At 38.6% G+C, this 16,776-nt stretch overlaps 1 protein-coding gene across 3 annotated transcripts in view; it reads left to right on the top strand.

Moving 5' to 3' along the window:
• Positions 1-16,776, top strand: part of scara5 (scavenger receptor class A, member 5 (putative)) — a 101,129-nt gene that overhangs the window by 55,631 nt on the left and 28,722 nt on the right. For all 3 annotated transcript variants that reach the window (XM_088089257.1, XM_042503559.2, XM_042503560.2), the window contains exons 8-9: positions 7,293-7,373; positions 12,631-12,738. In XM_088089257.1, the coding sequence (XP_087945383.1) occupies positions 7,293-7,373; positions 12,631-12,738 (189 nt within the window). The remainder of the gene's footprint in view (positions 1-7,292; positions 7,374-12,630; positions 12,739-16,776) is intronic.

Raw genomic sequence — 16,776 nt, 5'->3', positions numbered from 1 at the left:
CCCTGGGGTATTGAGCAACTCTCAATGTTCTTCCTCCAATCTGTTCAGATCTGATTAACCCCGACATGGTACGACTCTCGCTGCCAGGGCACAAAATGACTTCCCTGGTTCGTTAAAATCAGAATAGGTATGCTATGATGTAATGCTGGCAGGGGACGCCTCCCAAGCTGATTGATGGCAACTCAAACCGAACGAGACCCCTGATCTCGTGTCTGCTTCACATGTGGGTGGGATGCCGTTTCTCCTGAGCCTGGAAACAATTGTGGGTTAAATTTAGACCCTTCATCCAGAGTAAAAACTCAACCACTCAGCTCTGTCATTAGTTTTAGCTCTGCAGCCCATTTGTTTGTTGTTAGCTGGCAGTCACCTTAGCCAAGAAAAGTTTTACATCTCTATCCATGTTTATCCTCCTTTCTGTTCCCTTCACATGCCTCCTCTTTACTCCCACTCCTCTATTCTTATTCAGTTCTTTTGCCTTTAATTTCTCTGTGACTCACATAGCGATGTTCCTGCCACACATGTTACTTGTTGTATTAATGATAAAGACCCCTGAGAAGCTGTTTTAAAATTTCATCTGGAGTCTTTTACTTCTCCAGCTGGTAAATTATCATGCAACATGGTATTATTTACAGTAACTTTTGCCCACTAACAGAAAATCAATCAGATGATTCTGATTACAACATAAATACTGTATTTATATGAGATTAGTATCAATTTGTATCCTATCAGTGACTAAACATTTGGATTTTCAGAGCTCAATGCCAGTATTTTGGGGATTTGTGCTATTGATAGCTAAATTGTAGGAAATTAATTAGCATATTTGCTGCTTCCTGCAGAATTTATTTATTGTTTAAAGTTCCCCTGTGGACTTTGTGATATCTAGGAGGAAATGTGTCAACAAAGGCAGTGAAGAAGACTGTGAGCTAGTAAACATGGAGGCTGAATACATTGATGGAACAATGCTGGATATTAGGTATGCATTGATTTAGATACACTAAGAGATGCACTTGAGTTAAATATAACTTTTGTTTGTTCACAAGAAAACCCCAGGGTACATTTAAGGGCAGTAAACTCTGCTGAGAAAAACCCTGTCAAGAAATCGAAAATTTCCAGACAGTTACTTGAAGGACTTAATGCCAAGTTAAGAATAAACTTTCAGTTTCAACAAATCATGAAAAAGTGCCCAGAAGTAGACATTTTAATATCTTCATTTCCATGTCAACTGAAAAAAAACTCTACTTAGGTGATGATTGAGAGCTTTATGTCACACCAAGATTTCTGGTCTGGTCTCTGGTCTGGTCTTGACACATGACATAATTGTTTGGTTGAATGCACCTACTCAGCGCTTGTAACACATACTGTAAAGTTACATACAAGCATAATGTTAAATAAGTAAAAATACGTAGCTTAGGTTTAGGAAAAGAAACATGGTGAAGACGTACCTTAAATAATTAACTGTTCTCTTGGTTTCTTATGGTTCCAGACACTTGGGGGAAAGTCCTGTGTTGATTGACCCATCCACCACCCTAAAATGCTACTTTAACCAGAATTTCAGTCATTATACTACTCACTTCTTTCACATAATTGCAGCCTTCCTGATTACGTAGGTTACACACAAATTGTTGACTCATGACTATGCAGTGTTTTACACAAATTGTGGTGCATTACTTTTAGTTGGTACACATACAAACGGTTCATGAGAACAGCCTGGTTGTTTGGTATAATCAGAGCTAATTGAAGGATGTAGATGCTGAACAAAAGAGACCCAAGAATGGAGCCTTGGGGACCTCCACATGCCATTTTTGTACACTGAGACACAAAGTAATCCCTGTCCTTCACATAGGAGTTCAACCAGTTTAGCACCAGGCCCAGGCCAGAGAGTCCCACCCAATTTTCCAGTAATATGCTGTGGTGGATCTTTTTTTTTTTTTTTTTTTACAACACTTCTCCAATATGTATGTTACCATGTTGCTCTACTCTGAGTGTTTAATTGGCATGAAGCAAACGCCTTCTACTTGGGTTACAAAACCATCTTTCAATTTGACAGCAGTATGTGTGTGTGTCTGTGTGTGTCTAACAGAAATGGTGTGTTCACAGGCATTTGGGTTCCCTCTATTTGCGTGCAGAGACATTTGCTGACATAAATGAATAGGCCCACACACTGTTGTGTAAGGACACCAACAAGAAATAGGTCCTTTGTTCATACCTTTTTGATCTGTTCCTCTGGTGAAGATAAAACTCTGGTATTTCCAACATGTAGAACTACAACTATTGAAGAACTAAGAAAACACCATCTGAGGACTAGCATGCATTTATAAGAGAGGCTGTCAGAGTGGTAAAGTGCAGACAAACAACTGACTGAGTTCAGTAAAGCTGAGGGGAGCTGCAGATTCAGCTGATAATTTTCTGTTGGTTTATCAGTACAAGCAACCCCTCTTACATTGTTATTTGATACAAAAAAACTATTGTAGTTGGTTTAAACTCTCACCTTAGTATGTTTTCTGCAAACCTGAACTTTGCTTATTATGTAGCCAGGCTTTTAGGGGCTTTACATTAACTATTATGGTAACCCCAGACCCCAAAACTGACACAAGTCCATACACAAGTCTCACTGAACTGCAGATGTTGATATCAAAGGCTTTTCACACAACAATAGTGACATGTACACATTTGGATGGATGTTCTGTTGTTGCTGAAAGCTGCTGGGCTGCTGGGACTTTTTGCTGAGTTAGTCATATGTCATGAGTCAATTCCAGCCGAGCTAAGGCCTGGAAACATTTACAGCTCTCTGTGTCGTCTGATGACCATTAATGTACATATTGAGTGGCATGTTTGCTTTACTAGTAAAGAGTCCTGTTGCTCAGTTCAGGCCGGTTTACACACACTTACATCAAACACTAACATTATTATTCTTTTGTTGCTCTTCATTTTTAACAACTTAAATGTATTCTACACACACAAAGGGGACACCTATACTGTATAATAGTAACCATTTTAATCCATTAGTAATCCATTTTGCTGGGAAAGGATCATTCATACCTCACGAAAATGGTTAGATTTCCATGAAGTCTACTAAGGATGGGCATGAGTACTCGATTTGGACAGCAGTATTCAAACAGCATGTAGAGTAATAGCCACCCAATCTTCCACATTTAAACAAAGGCCTTTTCATATTTTCCGATATAAATTTTATTTTATTGAAGAGCTGTGTGCACAGTATTGCTTCACTCTTTCTCTCTTTATCATGAAACCACTGCTGCATGAGTACGAGCTCCGCTCTGGTAAATAGTTTTAGGGCCAGCTAATGGTTACTAATGGATTTAACAACAGAGGTGAGTTGTTTTGGTGTTGTTCTGAGTTTGACGGCCGTTAAATGGCTTTGTGTCAGATGTTAGCTACTGTTGCCGTGTTGGCTCGTGTTGAACAGGTAGACATTGAACTGGGAGGAGAGCGGATCCCTCTCCAGACCTGAAGATGGTCCTTTAGCGCTGCATCTTACCTATGTAATGGCAGTATGAGGAAGTTAGTCGATATTTCCAATATATTTATGGTTTAGGTTTATTGAAGCCTGGTTGTTGAATAAATGAATTTAAAATTACACAGGTTTTCTGTTGTTGGCCAATTTACATTACTATTCTTATGTTAGGGTTTGTGAATACTCGAGTGAATACTCTAATAATTTCATGTGATGTCTTAAATATAGAAATTACTTAAATAGTCAATCCTTAATGTGTATACAGTATGTCCCGCTATGTGCATCCATTGATGAAGACGGGGAGGTTCCTATGCTTACCAGTTTTTAGTAATTCGTTGGGGTTTTTTTTGCTGGAAACCAGACAATTTTCTAATCCAAGGTACAATATCTTACTATCCTTGGAAAATCTCATAATCTAAAATGTCTCTAAAAGTAATTAGGTAAATAAATACTGTCTTATATCTGGACCAGTACAGTAAACTGTCTCTGAGAAACAGTGTCTGTAAAGCCAGAGCAATTTCTCGAGAGCTTCTGCATTAAATCACTCAGAACAGATAACTTTCTAGCATAACTCTGTCCTCTCAGATTAAAGACAAACATTTAAGCCTCATTTCAGCCTCATTTTGACCACAGATTTGTCCATCTGTTCTTTGTTAAAATGACTGTTTCCTCAAATAACAAACCCTGATAATGCATTATGTCATCTGTCATAATGATGTATTTCACAACATGCTCCTTATCTCCTCTTACATTTAACATACATGTCATCCCATGACAGTGTGTTGTGATCTCTGCTGAGAGTCAGTCTCCAAAAAAAAAGACAGGCTCGCTGCCCTGTTTCTCCACCCTGGTTGGAACTTTTTTATATTTGCACCACAGACTAGATGTTGGATGAAGACGCCTGAACTCTCCACTAGTGTTGTACTTTTGGACTCAGTGCTGTCAGATGTTTTCAGACTGATCCTGAAGGGGCCACTGGGCTTGTTATTGTTGAAACTCTGTCAGCTGAATGAACACATAGGACTCTGAAAGCCAGGAGATTAATAATGTGAAGCTCTGCTAAAACAAACTATTAACGAGGCCGCAATTTTTTCAGGACCACCAGCATGAACTGTATTTTAGCAAAGCTGAAGCATGCAAACACATATACATATATAACTAAAAGCAGACAATTGAATGTAATGATAGCTCAAAATGAGAGAAATGTGGACGTAAAGTATTAAATATCCAGTGATGTCAGTAAAGTTAGGTTTGAGTGAAAGTTAGAAGACTTTCAGAGATCCAACTTTTTTGAAGAGAAACATTGAGGTTTTATTTAATTCTTACATTTCAGTCAAATGATTTCTGTGACCACAGATGCTTTTTAAGTCCAGATACTTGACACCATAATAAATTAAATGTATGGACAGAGAGAAATAAGAAAACTCTAGCAATCAGTCAGTCAGTCAGAAGTATAGTCATTCAGTGAGAGGTGGAACCAGATGTCTTTTTTGGCCTTAAATGTAAGTGACCTTATTTAACTTAACCAGATCTCACCAAACTGTCAACAGTAATTAGATAGATTGCCATAAAATTTTGAACAGAAGTTCAGAGTGCCCAGAAGATGAACCCTAGTGACTTTTTTCAACCCTTGACCCTTCATCTAGCTCGCCCAGCAGATCAAAGTTTTCACTTATCTAATCTATTAGAAGGACTGGACAACTTTTGGTACCAACAGCCATGTTCCCCTCTCAATGAGCTGTATATATATTGTGTCCTGAAGTGAAATTTATTGGTGCTGGCTTAACGCTATAAAAATAAAGATGTCAATAGCCTGAAAGCTGACTCTTGGCCAAAATGCAACTTTCTTTATGGGCACAAACACTAAAAAGATAAAGCTTTTCTCCGCCCAGTAATTTGTTGCATTTTGACTGACGAAACTGACTGCAACATCTGTTGTTGATGTTATATTGTTGACTGCTGACCATTCATGGGTCCAAGGGGGCCAGTCAAAACTATGTAGAAGCCTAAAATCTGTAGCAGTTTAAGCCTTCCCAGAACTGACATGAAACTGTGAACCAAAGGCTAACTCAGGTCAGATCAGGTCCTCAGGTCAACTCTTCACTAAGGACTTCAAAAGAAAGATGTTCTCTGCAGAAACTCCATATCGTAAATCTACTGATTATCATCCTGATTAATGATTAACCATTTGAGCTTCAAAATGTCAGAGAAAAGTGGGAAATGCCAATCACAATTTCTAAAAGCACTGAAAGGTGACCACTGAAAGTTTTGTCCAACCAGGACAATTTTTTTTTTTCACAAAGGAAAAAAATGTAGCTGCAATTCGACAATAGTTGCCAGTTATTTTTCTTTTTATCAACTAATCATTCATCTACACACATAACCCCAATTCTAACCCCAACCTGCACACAACAGGATAATCACCCAGCCCCACCTCTTAATGTGACCTTTTCACAGTGTCATGACCTGTAGTCACCAGTTAAGTGTGTCCAGAGTTGTGAAGCCGCTTAAGGCAGCAGGGGGCAGATCTATATCTCAAAGTCAGTTAGCAGCTTCTCTGCATCAGAAATTTGAAAATTAGAGAAAAATTAGAGGCTCTGAAGGATCAGAATCATTGGATATGTGTTGGACAATAACAAGCCCTGAATTTCTAAGCATTCCCACAAGCTGTGTTGTGGTCCACCTTCTTAAACATGTGGTTCCCATTGTGGTCATCTCTCACCCTCTCTCTCTCTCTTTCTATCTATCTCTCTCTCTCTCGCCCTCTCTTACTCCGTGTTTGGCTTATTTTTCACTCACTCTCTCCAAGTACAACAAACTTTTTGGATTGAATCCTTACACCAGTCGTAAGACCCGGTTTGGCCTACATTTTGGCTGCCATATCGCCGGCTGTGTGTGTGTGTGTGTGTGTGTGCGTGTGCGTGTGCGTGTGCGTGCGTGCGTGCGTGCGTGCGTGCGTGCGTGCGTGCGTGCGTGCATCTGTTTGTGAACTATATTAAACGATAGAAAATGACTGGTTTTACACTGATAAAATCATTATCTGTTTCATTATTAAAAGCTCTGAAACAAGTTGTGGTCCCATGTGTTCCCCTTTCAAGTGATAATCTACACAACTCCTGCCTGCCTTGATTTTGGCAACACCTTTGATGATAAGCGGTCCAACATGCTGTACTAATAAACACACGCAGTGTGGACTGAGTGTCTCTCATATTTTTACCTTTTTGAAAAGAAATTCCTGACAAACCACTGTTGCAGCTTCCAAATCTCTCCAGGAGAAGTGGATTGCAGTGCAGTTTAAAAAGAATTACTTTCATGGATATGTTTTGAGTTACTTCTTTTAAGTATATTGATTGAAAACATACACATAGAGCCCTGCAGCAAAAAAAAAACACTTTTTGTCAGAACCTGCAACTGGACTTCTGCCCAATCCTTGAGCATTTATGTGTTTGTATCAAGATGTACTGCAGTCATGCTAGACGGTAGGTTTGCAAATGTATTTGCAATATCACATTATTTCTGTCACTGTAAAGGAAAGGATTACAGAGCTTTTCTTCAACTCACTTAATGCTGTTTTTAATCTTCTACAAATTCCTCCAGCATCAGAAACATTTAGCACAAAATACTAGCAGTCCACACTGACCAAGACCAAAGTTTTTCCATTTGATCGTCCCATTTAAATACACAGTAATGTAGGTAATAAAGGACTTGAATACTATAAACTATAGATGACAAATTTTGCATTAATAAATGCAATGTTGCACAGCATCAACATGCATTATGTCATAAATGATGTCCATTATTGTATTTCTTTCTGCAGGTCCTCCAGGGCCAAAGGGAGAAAAGGGTGATATTGGAGCATTGGGGCCCCCAGGGGCTCCTGGATTGACAGGTTTAAGAGGTGAGTACAACCAGATTATCACTGGTCAGTTATTGAATTGCATACAAAGTTATGCATTAGAATGATCAAAATGTTCAAATGAACTATTTTGTGAAATGCTCTTACTTGCTTATAGCAGAGACGTAAATCAGAAGATCAATAACATTTCCATGTCCGTCTCTTAAAGGGACAGTTCGCCCCAAAATCAAAATAGATTTTTTCATGCCTCTGCTGCTAGCTTGTCCAGCACTACTGAGCTAGCTAATGTTACAGCTTAGCCGAGGAGGACGCCATTTATGTTTACATCTCGCGCTGTCATGAGCATGAGTCCCTCGTCCCTTCTTCATGGTGATTTGGTTGGCAGATGTAGTTCAGTCATAGTTCCTACATGAAACTCCTTACAACACAATTTGTAGATTATCTTGAGTAATTGGGTCAGGATTTCTGAGACATTGCTGTTCAGTTTTTCAAATGTATTTTTTGGCATTTTGAGCACCACAAGCCAAGTGCCATCTAGTTCCATTATATAAGAGATAAGGCAGAAGTCTCTACAGCTGATATCTCCAACCCCTAGCGGCCCACAACAAAACAGTCTGCATTAATACATAGCACTACAGGTAAGATATAAAGTGTGTATTTTTGATTTGGGAATGAAGTGTCCCTTAAGATATGAAAATGAAAGGAGATCCTGATAATTACGGTGCATGCCACATAACTGCAGTGTCAAACTTTGTTGCGTGCCATGCCCTTCTTTCTCTTCCATCGTGTCCTGTCTGCCTCAATAATCTAAATTTTTGTGGCCTTTTTTCAAACTTTGACACTATGCTAACCAGTGCAAACAAATTCCCAACCTGTGGGAAATGTTGGGATATCACAGCTTTGGAAGTACCTTGCTTAAATCTCTGTAATGCATGTAAGAAAAAAAGGAATTTGTGTGTGCTATTTCTGATTTAACAAATGTGAACCAGAGACGCAGAGGCACAGTTTAAAAATAATATCTGATCCTCTGATTTACTCCCTTGTGTTTTTGGACTGGTGTGGTTTTTGGATGGTTGTACAAGCCCATAGGTCATAAAATGTACTTGCCCTATAAATGTCCAATGTAAACAGCAACATCTGAGTTACAAGCCTTTTTATTGCCAGATGATTTGGGTTTGAGTGGCATGAGAGGTAAAAAAAAAAAAAAAAAAGGTTAGTACTTATGCAAAACAGACTTCAGCAGGTGTTACTACCTCTGCTTTTTTGATTACATTCAGTTGCATTAATAATTCTGTGAGAACAAAAAATAAAAAAGGTCATATTTACCCACTTAAGAAAACATAGGCCCAGACTTCGGATGGGGATTTATTTTCAGACAGGGTGTGGATGGGGCCAGTAGGACGGGTCATCTATCTTTGTCTTGTAAGTAATTCCACCAAAAACCACAACATGAGGCCTCATCCAGACAGAACTGGCACCTCACAACTATGAAATTACTATTTTTTAAAGATACTGTACGATACAAACAACAACAGTATGAATCCAGATGTTTTTTCAGACACTTTCCAGCTTGGTACCTCTTGAATCATCACCCCTCAGCTCCTCCACTGTCATCATCCATCCTACATTCCCTGGCCGATAAACTGCAGCTCTCACATGACATTTCCAAGAAGCATTATCTTCCTGCTGAAAGGAAACCCCCTCACCACTGCTATAGTTCCAGGAAAATGTGAATACAAGAAGAATTTCTAACTGTAGGGAAGAAAGAAAAAGGCTTGTTTAATAGATAGCATGAAAACATGGCAGAGTGAATGGAAACCCCCCCAGGACTATAACAGAACTACCTCCATCATCCATTAAGCTGTTGTCTTTAGTGAGAGCAGTCATCTCTTAGCTAAGGGGATTTTTAATCACAAGTCTCAGTGGTGGTGGTCAGTCTCTGTATGGATCAGCAGTTATGGGATCAACCCAGTTGCCAGAATAAATGTTGGTGTTGTACGTTTTCTCAGACTACTGATATGTCATAGCAAACAATTCAATGGGCCACTTCACAAGGACTGCACCCAAAGAAAATACTGGAGCACATTACTCACTTAAATATTTAATAAGGTTCAAACGACTAACGTTTCTGTGTGTATTGCGTCTTCATCAGAGTGAAAAAAAAACCCAAACAAATATGTTTACAGCCTGGTACAAAAAATGGATTGCATATTTTCAAGTTAAATTTGTCCATTAGCTAAGTTAAATTTGTACATTTCACACACATTGTAGATACATTTTAGTTAAATTTTACATTTATTTACTGTTCATTTTTTTCACCAATTCTACACTGCTGCTAATGTCCCAATATTTCATTAAAAAATTCCCAGTTTGGTCGCCACAAACACAGCTAGACCCAATAAGACTACACACTTGGACGCGGAAGTCTCTGATATGAGGAACCGAGTGGAGATGTGAAGACTTGCCAGTACCCTTCCACAGTTAACAATTTTATACAGTTACTTGTGGACCTTACCAATCAAATAGACAATGTTGCAATTAAGTTTAATTTTAAGCAATTTTACTTATTACCCAGAAATATTGCAATGATTTATGAGCAGAAAAGAGCAAATAGTCTTTTCATAACACCAATTTAAAATGCAATTATCTTAGAGGTGATTCATTTTTTTGATAGTGTTCATAATATAGGTAAGCTGAAGTGAAAATACTAAACGAAGTTGGAACATGTAGATATAGGTATGACCAATTAAGGATGCGACCGCCCCCCTTGGTGCCCCCATGTTTGGAAAATTAGTAATTTATTATTTCTACTGTAAATTTGGGCATTTTGACATGGGGGTTTATGGGTATTTACTCATCTTTTGGAGCCAGCCTCAAGTGGCCATTAAAAGAAATGCAGTTTTTGGAACTTCATTGTTGGCTTCATTTTTCAGGCCCAGAGTTTGCAGCCTGAATAACACATGATAAAGTGTCCTATTAGGTGCTTTTACAGTCAAGATAATGTGATGTAGTACCCTCTAGGATGACCTAAAATTGAGAAAACATGATGCAGTGTCATATAGGTTGCCATAGATGCTCTTTCTGGGCGTTGGCATGCTTTCTATTTTTCCCGCCGCTGACCCTCAGACAGCCTGAGTTGGAAACTTCAGACCAACATGCTCTGTTTGTAAAGCAGCAAATGTACTTCTGTTACTCCTTTGAAGCCAAAGGAATCTATCATCACATCCAGGCTGTTAAAAATCCTTTTTTGGACTTGTTGAATGATCTTGTTGGACTGTCCTGCAGAACGCAAAGAACAACTCTGCACTCCTTCCAGAATGTGATTGATCACATTTTCCCAGTGGATATTTTAAAGGATGGAGTGAATGACCCTTTACTGCAAAGAGATAGAAAACCACAGAAAACATAACATCATCCATCATCGGTTTATTTGGTGTCTGTCGCTAATGCTTTCAGTGCGATTATTTTGTTCAGATTGCTGAGTTGTCACAACAGTGTAATCAGAGCATGTCGAGGTACAGCGACATTTCACAAAGACTGTGCTTCATACTTCAGTGGTGCAATCAATAACTCATTACCACATTAATGTTGAGACATTTGAGTGTGCCTACTATAAACAGAGGTTCTCATTGTTTGCCTTGGGGTGGGAATTCTGAATTGGATTGTTTTATGGAACAAAACAAAGTATAGTGCTATTCTTCCAGCATCAGTGGGCATTTAGAGATTTGAAGAGTTGGCAGATGGTAGAAGAAGAAAGACAAACATTAACAGCTTTTCCAACATCTAAATGATGTCAGGGCAGGGAGGATAGGACGGGTCATAAAGCATTCAGAATTTTTTTCAATATTATTAACTTTTTTTTCTTTTACAGATCACTATGGTGCACGATTGCAATGATTGCAAGCAAAAGTTAGTGTGAATCAGTTATTAATGAATATTAGGACAAGGTCTGATATTGATTTCTGATTCGCACCACGGCATCTAATGTAAGTCATGGATTGGATTGGATTGGATTGGATGTTTCCACTTCTAGGAGTTTAGAAAATTGTTTATTTAGTGAAACTCCAGTTGTTATTCCAAAACTGCCAGGAAACAAAGGTAGATTTGAGAATTCTGTGATTTTAACTTTAACCTCTAAAAGTCTAATATTAACCTATATGTGCAAAAAAATTATTGATCAGATACACAGCCCTTAAAGGTTTTATTATATGTTAGATTTTGAGCATTAATGAAGCTGCAAACCACTGATTACTATGTAAATGGGGTCCTGAGCTGAAACTAAATTCACACTCCATCTGTGTGTGTTGTAATCCATACTTCTCTGTTCTTGGTTTTGATAGCTTGTCCAGTTGTGTGCATGTTAGTGCACGTGAGTCCCTCCCTTTGAAACAGAATCAGAAATTAGAAATAAAAAAATGAATATAAATTTTAAAAAAAAACAATCAGAAACTATTGGCCCTTCTCATGTTATTAAAGAAAATGTTTGGTTTTTTTTGTTGTATTTTGATGCAAAAGGAGTCAGCTGTAAGAAAAAGTTGGCAGTTAGTGTGGTGTTTGTTGCACCATCCACCTTCCCACCCACCCACCCAGACAGACCTCACTTTTGGGGTCTTTAAACTATGTCTGTTACTCTAAGCGTCTAGTATTGACATCGGGTTTACATTGGAATTGGTGGAAAGCCCACTGCGTTTTACACTAACACTAAAATGACACTGGGGGGCACTGCCCATGCCGCATGTGTTGACGTCCTAGTAGTGAGACCAGCCTAACTGAAGCTACCTAAAGCATACATGACTTTATGTTTTAGGTAGCTGGCATTAGCAGGATAGCTAGCAATCTGATATTCATGTTATATGGACTTGGATCATCTGACAGATCAAAGAAATAGCTCCTGACCAATCTGAATATGTTTACTGAAATTACCAAAATAACTCTGCACTGTAAAAATCAATATTCCAGCCAGCAAAATAATAGCGTACATGTACATAACTATAGACATAGCCACTTTTTTTGCACCTCTATTGTCTTAGAGAAAGACCAGTATCTTGCTGAGAGCATGAATGGAGGGGGGAGATGTGGATCTGTTTTGGTCTGAGATACTGGTGCTCCAGTGCAACATCTTGTGGTTCTGAATGTTGCACAAAGAGCCTTAAAAGCAGGTAAAAGCCACCATAGTTATGCCGCTCTGAACGGTGCCATAGCTTATGTCGAGGAGAGTCTGTAGCATATTATGACCAGACAGTCCTCCTGTTAGATGGTTATTAATCATTTATTTAAATCAAGCTTTTTTGTGTTTCAGGGTTTACAGGAGAAAAAGGGATGCAGGGCAATCGTGGAATTAAAGGGTCTGTCGGGGTCAGCGGTTTTCGAGGAGAAAAAGGAGACGTTGGACCTGTTGGTCCGAGAGGTATGTCTTTTGTTTCAGATATTGTGATTTTATATAGCCATAAGTTTAGCTTCTCTACTAAAACAAAGCAAATAACAGTTGATTTTTGTTCATTTCTGTCTTCATCTATTAAGTCACATTCAAGAATGTTTATCCAGAAAACACTGAAGCAAAAAAACATACAGCCCAGATTTATTATTATAATCAAACAATAACAGAATAATCACAGTGTTGTACTTTATGGTGAAACTTACTCACTCCCTCACCCAACATTTTATCATTCGCAAATCAGTCAAAGCCTGTTATTTGGCAGTCTTATGCAACTTGCAGCTTAATCTTGTCAACAAGTTCACAACTCAAATTCGCATTTTTCAGACAGCTGCATGAGATGTTTTTTTGGTAAAATAAAAAAACATGCGGCACAGAATCTTTCTAAAATCCCCCATCAATAACAGATGGCACTTGTTTTCTTTTTATGCTCTGGCATGAATGCTAAAATTGCTTAATTATCCATGTCTTCGTTTATTTATTCCAAAGAAAATTTTGTCTGTGCCGATCAAATCAGCTGTCTTTTATGAGTATGTGTAAGGAAATATTCTACCATATATAAAATTTACAAAATAAGCAGTTTTTAAAAAAAAATAGTACCTTTCTCTGAGCATCATAAACACTTCAAAATTACTTTCAAGGAGAGAAAGAGACTGGAGCAAATTGATTAACTTGCAACTTTTAAGTGTCCAAACACATTAACATTTTAACAATACCGGGTCTTCATCAGAGTTAAAATGGACAAAGACATAAAGCAAACACATATATACATAGCTAAATTATCAATAAAAGCATGCACATATAGTCGATGTGTGTGATTTAAGACATAGTGAAAATCAACAATTTACAGTCAGTGAAACAGAATCCAAAGCAGAGTGATAATTATTTTCCCAAAATATTTAAAGGTATCATATATGCTTTTGCTAAGAGGCCAGTGCCTCCTTGAGAGATTAAGTGAATAGTTCTGCCGTACTATGCAGGGTCCATAATGAGCCTTTAATAGTTTTAAAACAGCTGAATATACGATTATACATAGCAGGAGAGCATTGGGAAATTTCTCACCATTCTGTATTTCCAGTACTTTTCCACTGCACACTATAAATTTTTATTTCTGTGACATGAGCATTCAGGTTTTCCAAGTAGAAATGGGAATAAAATGCCAACTTTTGGATTAAAAAAGATTTTAAGCACACAATAACTTGATGACCTGCAGTGCTGCCTTTCCCGCCATTCATTCATCCATCCATTTATCCATTTATCCACACCAGTCTATATCTGCATAAACCCCCGGGGTGTTGATGTTTCCACTCTGGCGTCGCCAGCTGGGCAGTGCCAACAATAACAGATACACAGTCAGACACGCACAGAACACACACAAAACCATGACAAATGTGATACGCGCTGTAGACGTTTTTGTGTCAGAATATTATTGTGTATGTGCGTATATATAGTGTGTGTCTTTAGCCAACAGCTGTTGCACATCAGAGTTAGGTTTGGCTGAACTGTCCAGTGTTTGAGTCCCACAGGCCCTTTGTTGGCCAGTAGCTTTCAAAACCTTGGACCACTCTGATGTGTTGTCTTCTTTGAGAGGGCTTGGTTGTTTTGGTTCAACACTCTGCACCAGTGTTGAGACTTAGATAGATGTGCCAACCGCTGCTTTAATTGTTCTGCCCTAACTATGTGTGCAGTGGACTTCCAGTAAATGTTGAAAACGTGTTGTAGAACCAGTGGTGGTAGAAATAGTCTACTCAGATCTTTTAGTTAACGCTCCTTTCCAAACACGTTTCATATATGAAAAAATAGTGTTAGGCCTACTCATAATAATATTAATATTTTGATTTTCCACCTTAATAGTTAATAAAAACTTTGTAAATGGCCTGGAAGCAAATCTACTCCTTCTACCTCATTGAGCTATTTGACTGCGGTAAGTTTTGCTTAAGCTTTACGCTTTCGCCAGCGCTGCTCTTGTTAGGTGATAGGGTTGGGCCAGTGTAAAAATTTTCAAACCGGTTTGATATTAAGCCAAACAGTGGATCGGACCAGTTTACCGAATTTTACCAGGTGCCCCACATGTTTCAGCAGTCAGTCCTCAGTGGAACATAATGACCCCATCTACAAACAGAAAACAAGTGTCTAACTATCATGTAAATTTTGGATCTCAAAAGATGGAAGCATCATATTTCACAAATGATTACCTCCCATGTATATTGTGATCCATGAAATAAAAAATTAAGCAAGAGGAAATAGTCTTTCTTTGCAAATCATAGCTTGCATGTCCTAATTTGCTGTAACAAATCTCAGATTTGTTTGGAGTAAACAGAAAAAAACATGGAAAATTAGATTTGGCAGAAATGGCCCCCAAGGGTGAACAAACCCAGAAAAAGTGTCACCCACAAAAGAAAGCTCCGGTGCCGGGACATTGTTTGATCGACAAGTTAATTATGTAAAGATTTGAAAACACCATACAAGTAAGTGTTTTTCAAGAAAAATGCAGACAAGATGAAGAAAGCGAGGATCTCTGCGGATGTTTGGCCACCTACACTCTGGCAGTTCACAACAATGTCTGTCTGTGCTTCCACCCATCTGGGGTCTGGTTGTGGGTTCAACAAACCAGCGAAGGGTGAAGAGTTTGTAGACTCTCTGGTGAGAACGGGGCCTCAGCAGAAGGCAGTTGCTCAGCTGTGGATAAGGACAGCTTGTTAAAACAGCACTCTTTTTATAGATGAATGGTTGGTAGACTGAGCAGGAAGTGCATTAGGTGTCAGCCTTTTTCTATAGAGAACCACAGATCAACTGAGTTGAACAAGCTGTTATTTTGTCACTTGGAGGAAGAAAATTTGCTAAACAAGCTGACAGGGACATTATCAAGTGGTTGTGGCTAAAATAGGATTAAAGTAAGAGATAAGAGAGATTTTACTGGCATCACTCTACAGTGCAGTACAGAACGTAGAGGAACGAAATTGTGTTTCTCTGGTGCAAAAACAAAAGATCATGAGGTACAAACAAGATACAAAAACAAAGGTACAAAACAAGATACAAGACAGGGTACAAGTGCAATAAAAAACATTGTAGTGCAATAATAGAAAAATATATAATAAACAACAATGAGAGCAGTTCTTGGATCCCTGACATTTATGTTGTCATGTGCAAGTAGTGAGTTATGGTCTAGTGGAATGAGCTAGCAAATAATTGTCTGTTGACTTCTCCTATTAACTTCAGCATTTATTTGTGTTGTTGTGTTTGTTGGCCACCTGATCAGTTCAAATGAATGAAATGAATACCTCATTGTACCAGAGCCAACACACAGCCACAGAGCATTCTTGTGTGTGCTTTTACATATCACGCTAAAATAAATAAACCAAATTAATGCATGCTGTTGTTAAAATAATCCAGTTAGTTAAGCTGGTACCAGTTAATATAGCTCACACTTTCAAACCCTGCATAGCCGACTGCATTATCACTTTGTTTTCACTGTCAGCAACCACACGAACATACGAAGACAGAGTCTGTGTAGCAGGTAAAAAACCCTGCTCCGCCCGACCAATGTGACGCGCCACATCAGTGCCCCGTGTATTTCAGCTGTTAGAGTCTACAGCCATGCCAGCACATCTTTGAGGCTGCACTTAAGTTCAGCAGTGCTTTGAGTTATATGTTATCATCAATAGCCTACACTATCATGCTTACAGTGACTAAAATAGCCTATAATTCTGTAGCTTCTCAGCATGGCAGCATTTGCCCAAAATTCATCTGAAGCTGATGGGATTGTAATTATTTTTGCAGGCATTTAAGATATCAATAGACAAACTGACATTTTGACCTGCTGGTGGCAATAAAGGAAAAGTCAGGGGATTCCCAAAGTTATTGTGATTCATCCTCTTGGCACCATGACTTTCTGTGCAAAATGTAACAGCAGTGCATCAAATAGCTAAAGCAAATCTGCTAGGCCAACAGACCGACTTTCCCATCCTTACCACCACTAATGTTGCTACAGCTATTAATTAGTGAAGCTTT

The sequence above is a fragment of the Plectropomus leopardus genome, chromosome 16 (assembly GCF_026936395.1).
Source record: "Plectropomus leopardus strain MGB_pleo_1.0 chromosome 16, ASM2693639v1, whole genome shotgun sequence".
Classification (NCBI taxonomy): Eukaryota; Metazoa; Chordata; class Actinopteri; order Perciformes; family Serranidae; genus Plectropomus; species Plectropomus leopardus.
Note: the sequence above shows the minus strand (reverse complement) of the source record. Positions and strands in the feature narration are given on the sequence as shown.